The sequence below is a fragment of the Mastigoproctus giganteus genome, chromosome 12, assembly GCF_048544385.1.
Source record: "Mastigoproctus giganteus isolate SK-2022 chromosome 12, ASM4854438v1, whole genome shotgun sequence".
Classification (NCBI taxonomy): Eukaryota; Metazoa; Arthropoda; class Arachnida; order Uropygi; family Thelyphonidae; genus Mastigoproctus; species Mastigoproctus giganteus.
This window is the reverse complement of record NC_143586.1, coordinates 176,611,020-176,633,841: the sequence shown is the minus strand read 5'-3', so window position 1 is coordinate 176,633,841 and position 22,822 is coordinate 176,611,020. Positions and strand designations below refer to the sequence as shown.

The window sequence follows — 22,822 nt, the reverse complement described above, 5'->3', positions numbered from 1 at the left end:
CCCCAAATTCCAGTTCTGCATTCCTTATATCTTCAAATAGGCCTCTGGGGTTGGGTATACTCATACTATGATTTTTAGTGTTTCTCACCAACCATGGAATAAAACGAAAGACGAAAAACCCAAATTTTTAAAATATTTAATATTTACAATAAATTTATTTACAAACAAAATACCATATTACTGATAGTAATTTTAAAATAAGACAACTGTGATATACAGGATAACAAAATACCGAATTTAAAATGCAATAAAATATACTAGGTTAAAAGCGCTAAAATACTAACTGAAGCTTTCAAAGGCTTCTGCCTTCTTTCTCAACAGTGTAATTTCTATTCTGGGGTTGAAGACCGCAGAATAGAAATTACACTGTTGAGAAATTTCAGGATAACAAAATACCGAATTTTAAATTTGGTATTTTGTTATCCTGTATATCACAGTTGTCTTATTTTAAAATTATTATCAGTAATATGGTATTTTATTTGTAAATAAATTTATTGTAAATATTAAATATTTTAAAAATTTGGGTTTTTCGTCTTTCGTTTTATTCCATGGTTGGTGAGAAACACTAAAAATCATAGTATTCCTTATATCTGTGTGACACCACATCTCTGATATTCCAACAATAAATGTGCTAAGGCTGTTCAAGAGAAGAATGTTGCATATTATAATTGGTTGTTTCCAATTCTTCATTTTCATTTTCTGCCTACACCAAAGCTCACAACAATTGTAAAGCAGTTATTAATCAGTCCAAACTAGATTTTGAACAGGCTAAGAGTAGAAAACTTGCTTCTTGCCCTAATGCTGAGAATTCTGGTCTCTTGCCAAAGCTATTGGCCACAACTTTTCATCATCTCTGCTCCTACCTCTGTCAAAACCAGATGGTTCTGTTGTCACTTTAACCAAGGAAAAGCTGACCTGCTACATCCCATTTTTCTTCCAATTCACATTTTAATGATCTTGGTAAAACACCTCTCACAATTTCCAACATGCTCCATTCAATGCCTCCTGTGGTCTTCCATCAAAAGGATGTTAGAAGGATTTTTACGAATCTTGATGCTATGAAAGCTCCAGGTCCTGATGGTATTTCTCCACTTGTTCTCAAAACCTGTGCTCCTGAACTTACTCCTGTTCTTTGCTGTCTTTTTTTCACTTCTTATTCCAAATGTGTTTTTCCTTCTGCTTGGAATTTGCTCATATCTGTTGTCCAGTCAGCCAGTTCCTAAAAAGGGTGACAATCATTCCCATCCGATTAATGTCCCATTGCAATTACTTCTACTTTTTCTAATATAATGGAGAAATCCATTAACCGCCAACTTTTAAACTATCTAGAAACCTTCCATCTAAACAACGATCGTCAGTATGGATTCCGTCAGTGTCGATCCATTGATGATATTCTGCTTATGTTACCCATTTATGGACAAATCAATAGAAAAGTTCGGGTTTGGCATAAAGGTCTTCTAAACCAGCTTCCATCTTCTGGTTTGCCAACTGTTTTTTGTAATTAGTTATCCAGTTTCCTCTCTGATCACTCAGAGGGTGATGGTAGATGGCTTTCTGTCTTCTAACTTCTAAACACCACAGCAGAAGAATGCCATTAGAGGCAAGTCAGTAAAATGGCCTGATTTAGAGAGGGAATTGAAGATATGGATTGACGAGCAAAGGGCAATTGGAATTCAGGTGTCCACAAAGATAGTTCAGCATGAGGCAAGAAGAATTGCTGATGAAAAAAAGTTACTGATTTCAAAGGAGGACACAATTGTTGCTTCAGGTTCATGAAATGGAATGGACTAAGCATGCGTACACACACCAGACTTGCCCAAAAGATGCCTGAAAGCTATGAGCAGAAGGTCCTTGAATTTCATCGTTTTGTCATTCAATGTCGGAAGACACATCAGTTTGAGTTGGGACAGATTGCAAATATGGACAAAGTCCTCCTTCAATTTGATGTCCCAAGTAACAGAACTGTTGATAAGAAGGGGTGAAAACTGTAACTGTGAAGACAAGTGGATATGAAAAGAGCCATTATACAGTTGTTTTAGCTTGTTATGCCAATGGAACCAAGCTGCCTCCTATGCTGATTTTCAAACGCAAAACAATGCCAAAAGAAGACATTCCTCGAGGAGTGATTGTTCACATTCACGACAAGGGTTGGATGGATCAGGATGGGATGAAGATCTGGTTTGAGAAAGTTTGGAGCAGGAGACCAGGTGGGCTCTTACACAAACCTGCCCTATTGGTGCTTGATCAGTTCAGGGCACACATAACAAAAAATACAAAGAAGATTGCTGCAGAGCAAAAAACAAAACTTGCCGTCATACCTGGAGGCTTGACATCCCAGCTCCAACCACTTGATGTCAGCATTAACAAACCCTTCAAAGTTGCCATGAGAGACGAATGGAACCAATGGATGAAGTCTTCTGGGGACAATTTGACACCAGCAGGAAGAGTGAAGAAACCAACTATAGGAGAATTTGCACCTGGGTGAAAAGATCCTGGGATAATATCAAGATTGAGATCGTTGTCAAGTCATTTAAGAAGTGTGGCATTTCAAATGCCATAGATGGAACTGAGGACGAGGCAATATATGAAGATTGATTCATCATCAGACACAGATGAGGATAAGCTAATGGATGCGAGTTTTTACAGTGACGAGTTGTATGAATTTTATGATGAATAAAACTGGAGTTCAATAACTTTATGTAATACATTTTTTTTCAAATTTTGGGGCCCAAAATTAAGGTGCGTCTTATACATGGGGAAATACGGTACCTCCATATCCTTTTCATTCTCCACTACCCTGTGGTACTACACAGTTGGTTGGTAACTTATCTGAGAACTTTAAAAATATTTTCAGCTAAGCTGACTGCAGCATGATATTAAACCTTCTCAAATGAAAAATGACCTACTGCTGCAAATTTTTAACACAGGAATGACCTAAGTACAATGGGGGAGGGGGGAAATTTTTCTTGATCACCAAGAGTAAACACAACACCAAAAATATGCACAGTATGTATGCTGTCCTGAGGAGATGCATGCTAACTTGAATCTGTGTAATCTACCAAAGTGGACTACAGTAAAAGTTACTATGCCTTGGTTTTTAGAAATCGCACACGGTTATGATTAAAAAATATATTTGCAGATGTTGTTGTTGTTATTTGGTTTTTAGGAGCATTAGCAACTAAGGCCATATTGCTCTGGTGATATGCGGTGGTCATTCCCTGACCTTTCCGCATCCTCCGTATTTGGTGGAGACGGGCTCGAACCCCGGTCTAGATCAAGAAGCGTGTGCTACGCACTGCTGCTCCTTCCCACCTGGCTACATATTCGTAGATCATTATATATTCCATGTATGTATAAAAAGTACATATTCCGTGCAATGTATTCACTCTTCTAGTTAGTGTAACTCAACTGGGCTGTCTTCTTTATAATTTTTATCTTATATTTTTATTGTTTGATTTAATCATAGATGCATGGTACGACAACTTTTTCCAAAAACAGAATTTTTTTGTTTAATTTTCATTAGAGATGATCTTAATTTGAATATTCCTGTTTTCTTCCCAGTTCATAATATTTCCTAAGAGAAAGAAATCAAAATTTGTAATTATGATTTACATTAATTCCTTCAGAGCATCCATGTATGATTTCACAAGGGCAACCTTGTGGTTTCACAAGATTGCCTGAAGTATAATATCCCTGAAATATCAGTTGCAATCAACAGCCTTAATTTTAATAACGTAATTTTAGTAATAGTAATAGAATTCGCCATATAGTGCAAAAAAGCCACAGGTTTTGCTGCAGTGGCAAAAAAAAAAAAAAAAAAAAACAATCAAGTAGAGAAGAAAACACAAATTACAGCCACTCCCTGACTTACGTAAGGGTTGCGTTCCGTGGAACTCTACGTAAGTTGGAATTTCCCTAAATGCTTATGCAGCACTCGCAAATTTGAAAAATAAATGTAAATTGAATTATTCATTCAGTTTTTTTTTTTTATCTCGTGCACAGGAAAAATTACAAAAGTGTACAAAATGACAAAATTTTCAAAATTATAACATTAAAAAAGAGAGAGGAGACAGACATAACGTCAGCAAGTTTTACCTTTTGAGCATCATTGCCAGAATTAACTCTCCAGCTTATAAGCACGCCGCTGCAGAAGTTGAGTGCTGTGGAGATTTAAAAGCGGTTTTATTCAACACACAAAATTTATCTGCAGCTGCAAAATCGGCACTGGCAACTTCACTGCATACTTTAATGTTTTGGAAATCAGCGCGATGCTTGAACCTATTAAACCACCTGTTGCTTGCCATGAACTTCACTTGGAATTTGCCTTACTTATCCTTAATATTTTAATAAATACTTCTTGGTTTTGCTTGAATGGCCATTGGAGTTAGGGGTACTTGCTTCTAAATCTCATTTTGCATCCATATTATTAATAGCTTTTACATCTTCAATATAGCACCGGAATGCTGTTTTGTGATCATTGTTGATCTTAAATGCATTGATCCTTTAACATGTTCTTTTATAAAATTTATCTATGTTTTTTTATATGAAGATTTCAGTGAAGAGGAACTCATTTCACCATAATACCATAACATAAAAACAGTATTTTTGCAAATGCAATAAGATTGAGTTTATTACCTGTTTATAATAGATTGCACTAACAGAAAAGCTCAATAAACCGGAAAGTGCAAATTGTTTTTATTATTTTACGGTAGTGACCTCCGGAAATGTGCTTTAGAAAAATATCACAAAGGCGTTAAAAATTCTTATAACAGAACATATGATAACAATGAAAGTGTAGTCCAATTTCCATTATAAAAATGACCTTTTAGAGAGATAAATAGCTTAGTTATATAGCAAAAATTTCAACTTCCGAGGTCTTGGAACAAAGTACCAAAAAAAAAAGTGTTATTGGGTTCACATTACGATATTTGTATGATACCTCCATTTATTCCTACGGAATGCAAAATAAGTTTCCATGATTTTTTTTTCAGTTTGCACCGGCCAGCAAAAACGTACATAAAGTCGAATTTCCATAAGTCGAGTATTACATAAGCTGGGGAGTGGCTGTATATGCTTCCCTCCTTACACAGGTAAGTAACCAGTTGACCTTTGAAATTATTCAAACTGTCAAGCCTCAACTTCTTGTGAGGGCAACTTGTTCCAGCTATCAACAACTTACTGGCTAAAAGAAAATCTAATCAAAACCTCAAGTTCTGTAATTTGAATTTATGACCTCTAGTTCTGGAATTCTTCAGAACAGTGAGAATTCTATCCTTTCATTCATTTTACTAATCCCTCTCGAAGCCTTATAAATCTCAATCAGGTCACTCTTGAGATGCCTGGTTGCCAAGCTCTGTAGCCCACATAATTGGAGTCTTTCCTCATATTTCCCCATTACTTTCCCATATTTCCTCATTAAGCAATTCCTAATTCATTTCACAAATATACGTAGTCTCAATTCTAATCTCAACGATGTCTATTTCCACTTGCAGTCTGCCAAACCCCATGTACTTTTTCTGATAGAATCTCAGTTATCGGTTGAATCAAATACCGCTCATCTCAGTTGTCCAAATTATTCACTGTATGATTCCTTTCGCCTCAAAGGTGGTACTTGTGCATATGTCTGTTCTGATATTCCCTGTCAGAGATTTGGCAATTTGGAATCTCCTCTCTTTGATCTTATCTGGCTTAAAATCTCTCTACCTCATTGTGTCAAATTCATCTGTTGTCTCTACCATTCTCCCAACTCCAGTAATCACTTGGAGCTCATTGACTTCCTCTGTTTGCAACATGACTTTCTCCAGTCCAACTTTCCTAACAGTGAGGTAATTTTCCTTGGTGATTTTAATGTTCACAACTCCAGCTGGCTTCTGTTTTCTAGTCATACGGACCCAGCTGGTCGAGATGCTGAGGCTTTTGCAATTACTAATGACCTTGCACAGATTGATCATTTACCTACAAGAATACCGGACAATCCTAATCATACAGCCAATATGCTTGATCTTTTTCTCACAAACAACAGTTCTAAGTACACGGTCGATGTGAGAGGTCCTTTAGGCACTTCAGATCACAACTTGATGATTGTCTCTTCTCCAATGGAACCTTTATCTCATGGCTATTCCCAACCTCGTGTTGTTTGGCATTACAAGAATGCAAAATGGGATGACTTGCGAGACTTCTTTTCTTCTTTTCCTTGGTCGGATTACTGTTTCAAAAATTCTGATGTCAACGTTTGCTCAGATCGTGTCAGTGAAATTATTCTTGCAGGAATGGAATTCTTTATCCCAATTCTTTGGAATTCTTTGGTTCATCCCACAGCGCCAGTTCTGCTTACCAAAAGTGGCCCACTGGGTAGTCACATCCTTTCGTCCGGGCTTCGAGTCAAGCAAGCCGGACTTCTCACCCATTTAAAGTTTGAGAATAGGTTGAGGTCGTTTCGGCCTCAAGGCCTCTAATCATTCGCTTTACCGGATGAGACTGATTCCCACTTTAAAATCTCGTCCTTTAAATAAAACCTTGGTTTTCCAATAAATGTGCTAAGGCTGTTCAAGAGAAGAATGTTGCATATCGTAATTGGCTTGTTTCTAATTCTTCAGTTTCATTTTCTGCCTACACCATAGCTCACAACAATTGTAAAGCAGTTATTAATCAGTCCAAACTAGAGTTTGAACAGGCTAAGAGTAGAAAACTTGCTTCTTGCCCTAATGCTGAGAATTCTGGTCTCTTGCCAAAGCTATTGGCCACAACTTTTCATCATCTCTGCTCCTACCTCTGTCAAAACCAGATGGTTCTGTTGTCACTTTAACCAAGGAAAAGCTGACCTGCTACATCCCATTTTTCTTCCAATTCACATTTTAATGATCTTGGTAAAACACCTCTCACAATTTCCAACATGCTCCATTCAATGCCTCCTGTGGTCTTCCATCAAAAGGATGTTAGAAGGATTTTTACGAATCTTGATGCTATGAAAGCTCCAGGTCCTGATGGTATTTCTCCACTTGTTCTCAAAACCTGTGCTCCTGAACTTACTCCTGTTCTTTGCTGTCTTTTTTTCACTTCTTATTCCAAATGTGTTTTTCCTTCTGCTTGGAATTTGCTCATATCTGTTGTCCAGTCAGCCAGTTCCTAAAAAGGGTGACAATCATTCCCATCCGATTAATGTCCCATTGCAATTACTTCTACTTTTTCTAATATAATGGAGAAATCCATTAACCGCCAACTTTTAAACTATCTAGAAACCTTCCATCTAAACAACGATCGTCAGTATGGATTCCGTCAGTGTCGATCCATTGATGATATTCTGCTTATGTTACCCATTTATGGACAAATCAATAGAAAAGTTCGGGTTTGGCATAAAGGTCTTCTAAACCAGCTTCCATCTTCTGGTTTGCCAACTGTTTTTTGTAATTAGTTATCCAGTTTCCTCTCTGATCACTCAGAGGGTGATGGTAGATGGCTTTCTGTCTTCTAACTTCTAAACACCACAGCAGAAGAATGCCATTAGAGGCAAGTCAGTAAAATGGCCTGATTTAGAGAGGGAATTGAAGATATGGATTGACGAGCAAAGGGCAATTGGAATTCAGGTGTCCACAAAGATAGTTCAGCATGAGGCAAGAAGAATTGCTGATGAAAAAAAGTTACTGATTTCAAAGGAGGACACAATTGTTGCTTCAGGTTCATGAAATGGAATGGACTAAGCATGCGTACACACACCAGACTTGCCCAAAAGATGCCTGAAAGCTATGAGCAGAAGGTCCTTGAATTTCATCGTTTTGTCATTCAATGTCGGAAGACACATCAGTTTGAGTTGGGACAGATTGCAAATATGGACAAAGTCCTCCTTCAATTTGATGTCCCAAGTAACAGAACTGTTGATAAGAAGGGGTGAAAACTGTAACTGTGAAGACAAGTGGATATGAAAAGAGCCATTATACAGTTGTTTTAGCTTGTTATGCCAATGGAACCAAGCTGCCTCCTATGCTGATTTTCAAACGCAAAACAATGCCAAAAGAAGACATTCCTCGAGGAGTGATTGTTCACATTCACGACAAGGGTTGGATGGATCAGGATGGGATGAAGATCTGGTTTGAGAAAGTTTGGAGCAGGAGACCAGGTGGGCTCTTACACAAACCTGCCCTATTGGTGCTTGATCAGTTCAGGGCACACATAACAAAAAATACAAAGAAGATTGCTGCAGAGCAAAAAACAAAACTTGCCGTCATACCTGGAGGCTTGACATCCCAGCTCCAACCACTTGATGTCAGCATTAACAAACCCTTCAAAGTTGCCATGAGAGACGAATGGAACCAATGGATGAAGTCTTCTGGGGACAATTTGACACCAGCAGGAAGAGTGAAGAAACCAACTATAGGAGAATTTGCACCTGGGTGAAAAGATCCTGGGATAATATCAAGATTGAGATCGTTGTCAAGTCATTTAAGAAGTGTGGCATTTCAAATGCCATAGATGGAACTGAGGACGAGGCAATATATGAAGATTGATTCATCATCAGACACAGATGAGGATAAGCTAATGGATGCGAGTTTTTACAGTGACGAGTTGTATGAATTTTATGATGAATAAAACTGGAGTTCAATAACTTTATGTAATACATTTTTTTTCAAATTTTGGGGCCCAAAATTAAGGTGCGTCTTATACATGGGGAAATACGGTACCTCCATATCCTTTTCATTCTCCACTACCCTGTGGTACTACACAGTTGGTTGGTAACTTATCTGAGAACTTTAAAAATATTTTCAGCTAAGCTGACTGCAGCATGATATTAAACCTTCTCAAATGAAAAATGACCTACTGCTGCAAATTTTTAACACAGGAATGACCTAAGTACAATGGGGGAGGGGGGAAATTTTTCTTGATCACCAAGAGTAAACACAACACCAAAAATATGCACAGTATGTATGCTGTCCTGAGGAGATGCATGCTAACTTGAATCTGTGTAATCTACCAAAGTGGACTACAGTAAAAGTTACTATGCCTTGGTTTTTAGAAATCGCACACGGTTATGATTAAAAAATATATTTGCAGATGTTGTTGTTGTTATTTGGTTTTTAGGAGCATTAGCAACTAAGGCCATATTGCTCTGGTGATATGCGGTGGTCATTCCCTGACCTTTCCGCATCCTCCGTATTTGGTGGAGACGGGCTCGAACCCCGGTCTAGATCAAGAAGCGTGTGCTACGCACTGCTGCTCCTTCCCACCTGGCTACATATTCGTAGATCATTATATATTCCATGTATGTATAAAAAGTACATATTCCGTGCAATGTATTCACTCTTCTAGTTAGTGTAACTCAACTGGGCTGTCTTCTTTATAATTTTTATCTTATATTTTTATTGTTTGATTTAATCATAGATGCATGGTACGACAACTTTTTCCAAAAACAGAATTTTTTTGTTTAATTTTCATTAGAGATGATCTTAATTTGAATATTCCTGTTTTCTTCCCAGTTCATAATATTTCCTAAGAGAAAGAAATCAAAATTTGTAATTATGATTTACATTAATTCCTTCAGAGCATCCATGTATGATTTCACAAGGGCAACCTTGTGGTTTCACAAGATTGCCTGAAGTATAATATCCCTGAAATATCAGTTGCAATCAACAGCCTTAATTTTAATAACGTAATTTTAGTAATAGTAATAGAATTCGCCATATAGTGCAAAAAAGCCACAGGTTTTGCTGCAGTGGCAAAAAAAAAAAAAAAAAAAAACAATCAAGTAGAGAAGAAAACACAAATTACAGCCACTCCCTGACTTACGTAAGGGTTGCGTTCCGTGGAACTCTACGTAAGTTGGAATTTCCCTAAATGCTTATGCAGCACTCGCAAATTTGAAAAATAAATGTAAATTGAATTATTCATTCAGTTTTTTTTTTTTATCTCGTGCACAGGAAAAATTACAAAAGTGTACAAAATGACAAAATTTTCAAAATTATAACATTAAAAAAGAGAGAGGAGACAGACATAACGTCAGCAAGTTTTACCTTTTGAGCATCATTGCCAGAATTAACTCTCCAGCTTATAAGCACGCCGCTGCAGAAGTTGAGTGCTGTGGAGATTTAAAAGCGGTTTTATTCAACACACAAAATTTATCTGCAGCTGCAAAATCGGCACTGGCAACTTCACTGCATACTTTAATGTTTTGGAAATCAGCGCGATGCTTGAACCTATTAAACCACCTGTTGCTTGCCATGAACTTCACTTGGAATTTGCCTTACTTATCCTTAATATTTTAATAAATACTTCTTGGTTTTGCTTGAATGGCCATTGGAGTTAGGGGTACTTGCTTCTAAATCTCATTTTGCATCCATATTATTAATAGCTTTTACATCTTCAATATAGCACCGGAATGCTGTTTTGTGATCATTGTTGATCTTAAATGCATTGATCCTTTAACATGTTCTTTTATAAAATTTATCTATGTTTTTTTATATGAAGATTTCAGTGAAGAGGAACTCATTTCACCATAATACCATAACATAAAAACAGTATTTTTGCAAATGCAATAAGATTGAGTTTATTACCTGTTTATAATAGATTGCACTAACAGAAAAGCTCAATAAACCGGAAAGTGCAAATTGTTTTTATTATTTTACGGTAGTGACCTCCGGAAATGTGCTTTAGAAAAATATCACAAAGGCGTTAAAAATTCTTATAACAGAACATATGATAACAATGAAAGTGTAGTCCAATTTCCATTATAAAAATGACCTTTTAGAGAGATAAATAGCTTAGTTATATAGCAAAAATTTCAACTTCCGAGGTCTTGGAACAAAGTACCAAAAAAAAAAGTGTTATTGGGTTCACATTACGATATTTGTATGATACCTCCATTTATTCCTACGGAATGCAAAATAAGTTTCCATGATTTTTTTTTCAGTTTGCACCGGCCAGCAAAAACGTACATAAAGTCGAATTTCCATAAGTCGAGTATTACATAAGCTGGGGAGTGGCTGTATATGCTTCCCTCCTTACACAGGTAAGTAACCAGTTGACCTTTGAAATTATTCAAACTGTCAAGCCTCAACTTCTTGTGAGGGCAACTTGTTCCAGCTATCAACAACTTACTGGCTAAAAGAAAATCTAATCAAAACCTCAAGTTCTGTAATTTGAATTTATGACCTCTAGTTCTGGAATTCTTCAGAACAGTGAGAATTCTATCCTTTCATTCATTTTACTAATCCCTCTCGAAGCCTTATAAATCTCAATCAGGTCACTCTTGAGATGCCTGGTTGCCAAGCTCTGTAGCCCACATAATTGGAGTCTTTCCTCATATTTCCCCATTACTTTCCCATATTTCCTCATTAAGCAATTCCTAATTCATTTCACAAATATACGTAGTCTCAATTCTAATCTCAACGATGTCTATTTCCACTTGCAGTCTGCCAAACCCCATGTACTTTTTCTGATAGAATCTCAGTTATCGGTTGAATCAAATACCGCTCATCTCAGTTGTCCAAATTATTCACTGTATGATTCCTTTCGCCTCAAAGGTGGTACTTGTGCATATGTCTGTTCTGATATTCCCTGTCAGAGATTTGGCAATTTGGAATCTCCTCTCTTTGATCTTATCTGGCTTAAAATCTCTCTACCTCATTGTGTCAAATTCATCTGTTGTCTCTACCATTCTCCCAACTCCAGTAATCACTTGGAGCTCATTGACTTCCTCTGTTTGCAACATGACTTTCTCCAGTCCAACTTTCCTAACAGTGAGGTAATTTTCCTTGGTGATTTTAATGTTCACAACTCCAGCTGGCTTCTGTTTTCTAGTCATACGGACCCAGCTGGTCGAGATGCTGAGGCTTTTGCAATTACTAATGACCTTGCACAGATTGATCATTTACCTACAAGAATACCGGACAATCCTAATCATACAGCCAATATGCTTGATCTTTTTCTCACAAACAACAGTTCTAAGTACACGGTCGATGTGAGAGGTCCTTTAGGCACTTCAGATCACAACTTGATGATTGTCTCTTCTCCAATGGAACCTTTATCTCATGGCTATTCCCAACCTCGTGTTGTTTGGCATTACAAGAATGCAAAATGGGATGACTTGCGAGACTTCTTTTCTTCTTTTCCTTGGTCGGATTACTGTTTCAAAAATTCTGATGTCAACGTTTGCTCAGATCGTGTCAGTGAAATTATTCTTGCAGGAATGGAATTCTTTATCCCAATTCTTTGGAATTCTTTGGTTCATCCCACAGCGCCAGTTCTGCTTACCAAAAGTGGCCCACTGGGTAGTCACATCCTTTCGTCCGGGCTTCGAGTCAAGCAAGCCGGACTTCTCACCCATTTAAAGTTTGAGAATAGGTTGAGGTCGTTTCGGCCTCAAGGCCTCTAATCATTCGCTTTACCGGATGAGACTGATTCCCACTTTAAAATCTCGTCCTTTAAATAAAACCTTGGTTTTCCAATAAATGTGCTAAGGCTGTTCAAGAGAAGAATGTTGCATATCGTAATTGGCTTGTTTCTAATTCTTCAGTTTCATTTTCTGCCTACACCATAGCTCACAACAATTGTAAAGCAGTTATTAATCAGTCCAAACTAGAGTTTGAACAGGCTAAGAGTAGAAAACTTGCTTCTTGCCCTAATGGTAGCCGAGCATTCTGGTCTCTTGCCAAAGCTATTGGCCGCGAATTTTGCCCATCTCTGCTCCCACCTCTGTCCAAACCAGATGGTTCTATTGTCACTTCAGCCAAGGATAAAGCTGACCTGCTAGCATCCCATTTTTCTTCCAACTCATGTATTAATGATCTTGGTAAAACACCTGCCACTATTTCCAACACACTCCATTCAATGCCTCCTGTGGTATTCTGTCAAAAGGATGTCAGAAGGATTTTGATGAATCTTGATGCCAAGAAAGCTCCAGGTCCTGATGGTATTTCTCCTCTTGTTCTCAAAACCTGTGCTCCCTAAACCTACTCCTGTTCTTTGCCACTTTGTTCACTTTCTTATTCTAAAGGTGTTTTTCCTTCTGCTTTGTAATTTGCTCATATACAGCCAGTTCCTAAAAAGGGTGACAAATCCCTCCCATCCAGTTATCGTCCCATTGCAATTACTTCTACTCTTTCTAAAGTAATGGAGAAATCAATTAACCGCCAACTCTTAAATTACCTAGAAACCTTCAGTCTGATCAACGATCGCCAGCATGGATTCCGGCAGTATCGATCCACTGGTGATATTCTGCCTTATGTTACCCATTTATGGACTAATTCAATGGAAAGGTTCGGTGAAACACAAGTAGTTGCTCTTGATATCTCAAAGGCTTTCGATCGTGTTTGGCATAAAGGTCTTCTAAACAAGCTTCCATCTTATGGTTTGCCAACTGTTTTTAGTAATTGGTTATCCAGTTTTCTCTCTGATCGCTCACTGAGGTTGATGGTAGATGGCTCTCTGTCTTCTAACTTCTCCACTAATGCCGGTGTCCCCCAAGGTTCAGTTCTTTCTCCCACTCTTTTCCTCTTGTATATTAATGACCTTCTTCCGTTGACTGGAAATCCTATCCATAGTTTTGCCGATGATAGCACATTGCATTCCACTTTCCATTTTGAGAAACCTTGTCCTGTACAATCAGCTTCAACTTCTCGAAAATCTGCTACCAATTCCTTAAATGCGGATCTTCAGGTAATTCTCCAGTGGGGCAAAGACAACTTAGTTGATTTCAACCCTTCTGAAACTCAGTCTTGTCTTATATCTCGCAAAAAGGATTCTTCTGCTCCTATGCTTATCTTTAGTGACACTCCAATTTCTAGGCAAAATGATATATCTCTTTTGGAGATTACCCTGACTTCTAATCTCCCTTGGCACAAGCACATTACAAATATTGCTTCCTCTGCATCTAAACAACTTGGTTTTCTCTTTCGCTCTCAGCGTTACTTTTCTTCCAAACAGCTGTTCACTCTGTATAAATCGCAAATCCGCCCTGCCATGGAATATTGTTCCCACATCTGGGGTGGTGCCCCCAAAACCTCTCTCAGGCTTCTTGATTCCATTCAGAAGAGGGCAGTTAGGTTAATTAATGATTCATCTCTAACAGAGTCTCTCCACTCACTGTCTCATAGACGCTGTTTCTGCTGCATGCCTCTTCTACAGATACTTCCATGGGCACTGTTCTGAATTGGCTTCTATAATTCCCGCTCTCTCTCTCTCTCTCTCTCTCTCTCTCTCTCTCTCTCTCTCTCTCTCTCTCTTTCAAAACAGTCCGAGCACGTGCCGCCACCAGCCAACATCCATTTACTGTCCAACTTCAAACTCATAGAACCAACTTTTCATCTTCCTCATTTATTCATTCAACTGCACTTTTCTGGAACAACCTTCCTTCTTACATATTTCCTGAAAATTACAGTGTACAGAAGTTCAAGTCCAATGTCAACAAATATCTTCGTTCATCTTCTCAATCTCCAACCCAAGCACGGTACTAAGTACTATAGGTTCTAATACCTCTTGTGTTTAGGGTTTACATAAAAAAAAAAAAAAAAAAAATACAGTCATCCTTCTGCTGATTTTACCATCCGACTTGACCATCTTTGGACCCTTTCAAGAAACTCTGTCTTTTTTCGGAGGAGGTCTCCATATTTGAACACAGTATTCCAAATATCACTTAATAACATTTTACTTAATAACAAAGTATATTAATAAAATATGTATAAAATAATAATATTTTTATCTACCACTCAAACAAGATCTAGTACCAACATATCTTGGAACATGTCTATCAAGAATTAGCCATAAGAAAAATAACTGTAAAAAAAATTAAATTACTGGCTTCTAGTCTAAGTCAGAGGTTATACTAGAAATTGTGCAAGTGGCATTAATTTATTAAGGCAGTGCTCATTTATTAAGCACTACACTTCACATAATCTTGAAAATAAAATTTCAATCTGTGACTTACCAACTAATGCCAAAATAACAGTTAACAATGGAGCAGCTGGAAAATTGATAGTTATGTTAACTTCAAGCATGTGTAGCAATTCCACTAAAGGAAGCAAAGAAAAACAGCTTGTTACAGTCAAAAATAAATCATTATATAAGAACAGGGCAGAACATTGATCCAATTTTTAAACAATAATAAAAGCACAATATTTCAAGGCTTGTACGAGGGGTGTTCAATAAATTATCTACCTACCTACCTACCTATGAATGAAATGAGATAGAGAGAAAAATCCTTTTCTATTTTTCAGTGTAACTCCCCTGAACTTTAATACACTTATTCCATTTTGTTGGCAATAAGGAAATACCAGACAAATAAAATTCTTTGTCCTGTCCATCAAAGAATGCAGAAACAGCAGATTTCAGTTCATTATCATCAGCAAAGCGATGTCCATGTACGTTTTTCTTCAGGTGTCAAAACAAGAAATAGTCACTAGGGGCCAGATCCGGACTGTGAAGTGGATGGATAAGTTCTGTAAAGTCACTCTTTCAAAGCAGCAACAACATGTGACCTGTGAATTGTCCTGAAGCAGCAGCAGCAGCACATCTCTGGAAAGTTTCACACTGCATTTTTCCTTTATGACATCCCTTAGGTTATACAATAGGGATGCATATGGCTCCCCAGTGACTGTCTGCTTGTGTTGCAAGTAGTGAATACACAAAATTCCTTCAGCATCCCAAAAAATGGTGGTCATAACTTGCCAGCTGAAGGTTGTGTCCGAAATTTTTTGGGTGGGGGAGAACCGTTGTGCTTCCATTGCATTGATTCTTGCTTGGTCTCGGGCAGGCCCGGCACTAGAGTTTGTGGTGCCCCTATGCAGAAATGTATTTGGCACCCTTGCAAAGATTGCAATGAATAATGCAATTTTGAATAAATAAAAATACATTTTTTAAATTAATTTTGTTTACATCAATTACAATCTCACTTTACATGCTTTAAAATTGACAAAATCACGTACAAGTTCAGATGCATTTAACTGTCCACAAATATCATGTTCTATAGATATCACTGCCAGATCTACAAACCTATCTTGTGACATACCTAATCTTAAACAGTTTATAATGAGTTTTAATCTGGAAAATGATCTCTCCACGCTTATGACCTCACCAGAATTGTTAATAGCCCTAAAATTCTTAGGGCTATTATCAAATTTGGAAAAGGAAATTTATTGCCTTTTCTAAAAATTTATTTCATAGGGTTTTTAAATTTATCTAAATCCAATTTAAAAAAATATCCTGAATGCACATATTTGGCCCAAATAACTCAGTTCCATTTAGGTCTTTGTTATCTCCATCTGTTTAAATGAATTTGCAATTGTTACAATTCTGTCAAAGTTTTTCACAATTAGAATCATTGGGTTTATGTAAATCGTACAAAAACACAAACTGCCTGTTGTGTTGTTTTAGTTGGTCAAATCTTTCATTTAGGGAAGCTATCGCAACATTTAAAATGGTGTTGAAGAAATTCACTTGAAATTTATTTTCCAACAAATGCAATGATTCATCCTCATACTTGTAGTCGAAATGCTTACTTTCTTTTTTTTTTCAGAGAACTTGTTCAACAGTTTGAAAGTTTAGTATGGCATCGAGATCTTCGCAAAGTTTTGTTTTGCTTCTTGTTGAAGCTTCTCGTACCGGGAATCAGAACAATATTTCAAAATAAAAGTTTGTAAATTTTTTATGGATGTCAAAGATACAGCCATGTTTGCACTAATATTTTGAAGGATTTCACTTACGGGATTAATATGATTTAATATGCCATGCCATAGTATCAGTGAATACAAAAATTTGAAATTCTTAAGCTTAGTGTATAATTTTTTTGTGTCACATTTTGTTTCTTTAGACAATTTCATTACAATAAATCTCATATAGAGGAGATCATGTATTTCTTCAGTTTGATGCCTTAGAAGTCACAGAGCATCAATGCGGCTTTCCCAAAGGGTATCCGCAACAGGTTTCAATGTCAACAAAGAAATATTGTTTCTTGAGTACTTCCCAGTGTTTTGCTGCTCCTGTGAAAAATTTGTACAGTTCTTGTACAAATTCATTTCTTGTACAGTTCCAAAGAAACTGATTGTTTCAGTATTTACTTTAGCTGCATCATTGATGACTAAATTGAGGCTATGGGCAGCACAGGGCACAAAGATGCCTTAAGAGTTTTTGTTTAAAATCATTTTTTGCAGCCCATATTCTGCATCTTTCATATTCGTGCCATAATCATAACCTTGTCCTCTTATGTCGCCAGTATCCAGATTCCAAGCACGTAATTTGTTTACAATAGTGCTACATAAACCTTTGCTGGTTTAATCGGATATTAGCAAAAACCCTAGGAAGTGCTCTTCAATTAATACCATATTGTCTGAACATGAAACATAACGTATAATAATTGATATTTGCTCGATATGACTAGCATCTTGGAGACAATCCAATATGATAGAATAATATTTTGTTTTTTTTAATGCAGTCAAAATCTTTTGGAATATCTTTGCCTAAGTAATGGCATTTAGACTCAGATCTTAAGATTCTTGCAAACCTTAAGATCTAAGGATCGAATTTAGCATTAGCATTTTAGCATTAGCATTAGTAGAGGCATTTGATGCAAGAAAGCAAGCTTATGCAGCATCAGCCAAAAAAAAAAAAAAAAACCCCACTTCCACTTTACCCCTCTGTTCGTTCAAAATACCTGTCCAGCTGAGCCTTAAACTTATTTAGGCTATCAACCTCCACTACAAGGGATGGAAGTCTGTTCCACCAACCAACCACCCGCTGGCTAAAAGCAAATTTCCGCACGTCTATCCTACATCTGTCTTTCCTCAATTTGAATTTATGCCCTCTCAGGTGATTATTCTGAGCGAGAGGAAAATTTACCAAACAATTCTATTAATTTTAAAAAAAGTTGCCACAGTTTCTCTCAAAAAGTTTATCAGACGAACCCCATAACGTTAGGCATTGCGAGCCAAGATATTTTATAATTTCGATAATCCTTGAAATGACATCTCTCCAGCGTTTCTTCTCCAGTTGGCAAAATATTTCATTTTGTGCATCAATTGTGGTTTTATTCGTAAGATTCTTTCTAAGGTTGCACCATTGTTTCAAACATTTCATGTGACCAATGCTTGTTTCATGTATGTGAATAGCATTGGATAGATTTCTCCAATTATTATAACCGATCCACAAAACTACTGTATGAATTGCATAAACCTGTTTTCGAAAATATTTTCAACATAAACAAAATGCAGTTTTTGGAAGATGAATATACCAGCCAGGTTCTCGGAACAATTTCACTATAATCAATTTTTCGGTTATAATATACATTACTAAACTTATGTCCAGTTGAATTTCTAGGATACAAAAATATCTTTCTTTTGAACAGATCCCAATTCTGTTCAAATAATGTATAATTGATCGGTGAGTTTTAGCCAATTTGCAGGATCTTCTAATTGAATCGAATGCAGCTGTTCCTCCACAAATGTACCCAAATTAAATAACAATTCACATTGTTCTTCCAAGCTGATTGCTGTTTCTGCTAGAAATTCATTTTCGGCAGAAACAGCAACCGGATTTTTTTCACCAGAACCACTGATGGTTTGAATTTTTTCCAATGTGAAGGTTGAGAAATCTTCGACGTTAGAAACATGGGTTTGTTCCTGAGGTACATGATAGATATTCAGATGTTTGAGTGGTCGAAAAGTCATTGTTATTAGGAAGATAATCGCTTATGTCACAGGTGTTAGGTTGAGCGATAGAAACATCTTCACCTTAATCATGAACTGCTTCTAAAGGCTGAGGATTTTCATTTGCAGATATTGATTTTTTAATGTAATGATGGAGTTCTCCAGCCTGTTTTTGAAGCGTTTCTTCCGTAGCCTTCTTTTTTCTATTTTGCACACCTGAGAGTTTCTTTCTTGATTTGGAGAGTTTCTGTTTTGATTCTAATAAAAAACTTCCATTATATTAAAATGAATGAATATATAAATACATAAATGAATTAACTTTGATTTAATACTGAATAACTTATCTGAATTATCTAACTCCTCATATATGTACAGTCTGTTTTTATGATGCTGTACGACTTTTATATATTTAGAAATAAAAGCCATCATTCTAAGAATACCAGGTTCCTGCCTAGTATTGTTGCCCCAGATATCTGGTACAGTGAAATCCTGTTGTAACGAATAGCGATATAATAAAAAAATTCAGTATAACGAATTTTTTTTACAGTCCCAGCATAAATCCATAAGAAATAATATTAGACGGATCTCAATGAAACGAAAAAACTATAATGAAATTTTTAATATGACGAATATTTTTATGGTGGAATCTGCTATTCTTTGCTGGATTTTTTATAATTGAAAATTATTCATGCAATAAAACAGAGTTATAAAGTGTTTTTCAGTTCATTAGAAAACCTATATGGTTCTTAAATTAGGGTGCCAGAAACCAATAAAGATAAGACATTACAATGAGGCATCCGTTACAATAAAGCTTTTAAGTTGTTGATATCCTACGGTTAGTGGGAATCAAACTGCAGTGAAAATGTGAAAATGAATGGAAAAAAAAAATGTAGTAGTTTATTCTTAATAAAAAAGAAAAATTATCGAACAAGTTGAAAAAGAAGTTTTGTGAAGCAGTTCGCGCCTACCTCGATAGTTCTGAAAGAGGGAAGATTTTTAAGTATAATAAGCAATGTACTGATTTTAAATAAACTAATTTTTATTTCTTACATGTATAATCAAAATCTGCATTCATTACATGTTTAATAAACTAGAATTAGCAATTTTATTTCTAATTTCGAAGTAACGAAATTTCAGTATTATGAAAAAATTTTCTGGTCCCTTTGAATTCGTTAAAATGAGATTTTACAATTCAGAGAAATCACATGCTAATATGTTGCCAATTGACAAATAAGTTCATAATTTTGAGTGCGAAAGAAGTAATTTAGCAAACATAAAAAATTGATTTTTGAGTTTATTTCAACTTTATCGCCTGTGACAAAACAACTGAGATTGACAAAGGATTTTTACATTTTGTAATCTTAGATGATTTATAAAGCTTCTTAATGTACCGTTATGTAATCGACTTAATAATGAAAATAGCAATAAGAGCTTAACTGACGGTACTCACCTCAACTGATCCTTAGTTACATGGTATTAAAGTGGAAATGAAGTTTAAAATAAGTTAAAATAAATAAATACGGAATTGTTAAAACCCGTAATTAAAATTTGCTCAAGGAAGAAGAAGTGCACTACTTCGTCCCTGGTTGTCATTTATAAAATATTAATATGAGAACAAGGTGAAGCCAATAGTCACAATGAGCGACTTTCGTGTAAAACGTCTTTGGTTGGCAATGATAGGAGAAAAGGAATTGCGTATTTAAAGAATTCCTGTGTTCCCATAATGCATTTCAAGACACGTGGGAACCTTTACATGCGTAAGGTTCCAGACCGGTGAAAGGTTATTTGGCAGTTTTGTGTTTAGAACGTTAAATTTAGTGTTATGGTGACACCATTCTATGACAAGCGCCTCGTGTTAGAAGATCTGGTAACTAGATCCTAATTTAATAATTGCAATGGCTGAATCGATTAGGGGATTGTGGTTGTGAGAGTGTACATGTTGTGTAAGTTCGGTGCTGGCTTGATTAGTTCTGAAGCTATTATGATGGTAATAAGCACAAGTATTGGAAGCTTTTGTGGTGCCATATTTTGCGGTAGTGCTCCTGATGTAGCATGCGTTACAACTGGATTGACATTTAATTAAATATATAACGTTGTTGATGTCACTTATTGGATATTCGTGTGTCTCTTTATATGTATTCAACATAGTCCCTAATTTATTGTACAAAGAAAATATTAACATTATGTCTGTATTGGCAAACACTTAGCGAAGCTGCCTAGCTGTGGTAGCTAATATTTTCTTCGTACAATAAATTAGGGACCATGTTTAATACATATAAAGAGACACGTAAATATCCAATAAGCTTTGTGTACACTTTTGTGTTGTATATATAAACAAAGTTTAACTACACAACAGCATTGATAGTAACCAAAATAATTTAAAAGATTATTATATCATTTAATAAAAAAAAAAAGTACTAATATGTAGGTTAGCGAAATGCATCATTTTATCATATCTATCTACCAAAGTAGTTAATTAATTAACTATATTGGCATCATTTTGGTTATATCACATATTGTGACTGCCTTCACAATGAGTTGCCATGGTATTGTACTACCTCGAATAAATAACACTTCACCAGTGGAGAAGACTATTGTTATTTATTCTCAGTGGATACCACCACCCAGACGGCACCGTTTCAAAGCTTGTTGGCTTCTCTTCAATGGGTGGGCAGGTACCCTGGTGTCGCAATAGTGACAACCCAGTTATGAAGTATAACTTCACAATATGAGAGATGCCTGATGGTGCGTAGTGATATAGACTAAAAAGTATTTAAGGGCAAAGACCTCATGCTACGAGGTAGAATGACTAATATGTAGGTTAATTAACTACTTTGGTAGATAGCTATGTTAAAATGATGCATTTGCACTAACCTACATATTAGTCATTCTACCTCATAGCATGAGGCCTTTGCCCTTAAATTCGGTGGGTGGGCAGGTACCCCACCAGGGTACCTGCCCACCCACCGAAGAGAAGCCAACAAGCTTTGAAACGGTGCCATCTGGGTGGGGATATCTGCTGAGAATAAATAACAATAGTCATCTGCACTGGTGAAGTGTTATTTATTCGAGGTAGTACAATACCATGGCAACTCGTTGTGAAGGTAGTCACAATATGAGATATAACCAAAACGATGCCAATTTAATTAATTAAACTACTTTGGTAGACAGATATTTTAAATTACGCATTTGCACTAACCTACATATTAGTCATTCTACCTCGTAGCAGGAGGCCTTTGCCCTTAAATACTTTATAGTCTAAAAAAAAGTACGTAACAAGAACAAAAGAATTCACTTTGTCAACAACACACAAACTGAAAAACACAGACAGAGTTACAGTTACCGTCTGTGTTGTGAGCCCATATAGTTTGCATGTGTGGTCATTGGCGATGAGTGTAGAGCAGAGCATATAGATTAGCATTATTAGAGGCATACGGTGCAGGAAAGGAAGCTTATGCAGCATCAGCCAAAAAAAAAAAAAAAAAAAAACCTTCCATTTCACCCCTCCATTCATTCCAAATACCTGTCCAGCAAAGCCTTAAATTTATTTATATCAACTTCCACAACAAAAGATGGAAGCCTGTTCCACCAATCAACTACCCACTGGCTAGAGACAAATTTCGACACATCTATTCTACAACTGTCTTCCCTCAATTTGAATCTATGCCCCCAATCTGAGCAAGAGGAATGCTCCCAATGTTCTTAATCTGAGCAAGAGGAAGAATCCCATCAGCATTCAGCATGCTCCACCCATTCAAGGCCTTAAACACCTCAATCAGATCACCTTGCAGGTGCCTACTCTCATGGTGCTGCAATTTGCAGAACTTAAGCCTTTCTTGGTAAGAGCACTCCTTTGTTCCCCTCACCAATCTTGTTGCCCTTTGTACTCGTTCTAGCAACTCTGCATCCTTCCTAAAATGAGGAAGACCTGTACACAGTACTCTAGGTGGCCTGGCCATTGCCTTGTACAACGAGATAACTACCTCCTTGTCCCTGCTGGCAAAATTCCTATATATCATTGAGAAGACTCCATGACCTGCCCTGGCAGCCCGTCTGCACTGTTGAGTGAACTTCATATTTGACTGCATAATTACCCTCAGTTCTTTTTCACTTTCCACTTCCATGAGTGTAGTACCACACAGTTGGTACGTTTTTGTTCGGTAATTGCTACCCATATGCAGTACTTTGCATTTGTCAAT

General features: G+C 36.6%; 1 protein-coding gene across 2 annotated transcripts in view; it reads right to left on the bottom strand.

Annotated features, from left to right (window-relative positions):
• LOC150077616 (membralin) overlaps window positions 1-22,822 on the bottom strand; it is a 280,598-nt gene that overhangs the window by 110,033 nt on the left and 147,743 nt on the right. For both annotated transcript variants that reach the window (XM_090385657.1, XM_090385658.1), the window contains exon 8: window positions 14,912-14,995. In XM_090385657.1, the coding sequence (XP_090241783.1) occupies window positions 14,912-14,995 (84 nt within the window). The remainder of the gene's footprint in view (window positions 1-14,911; window positions 14,996-22,822) is intronic.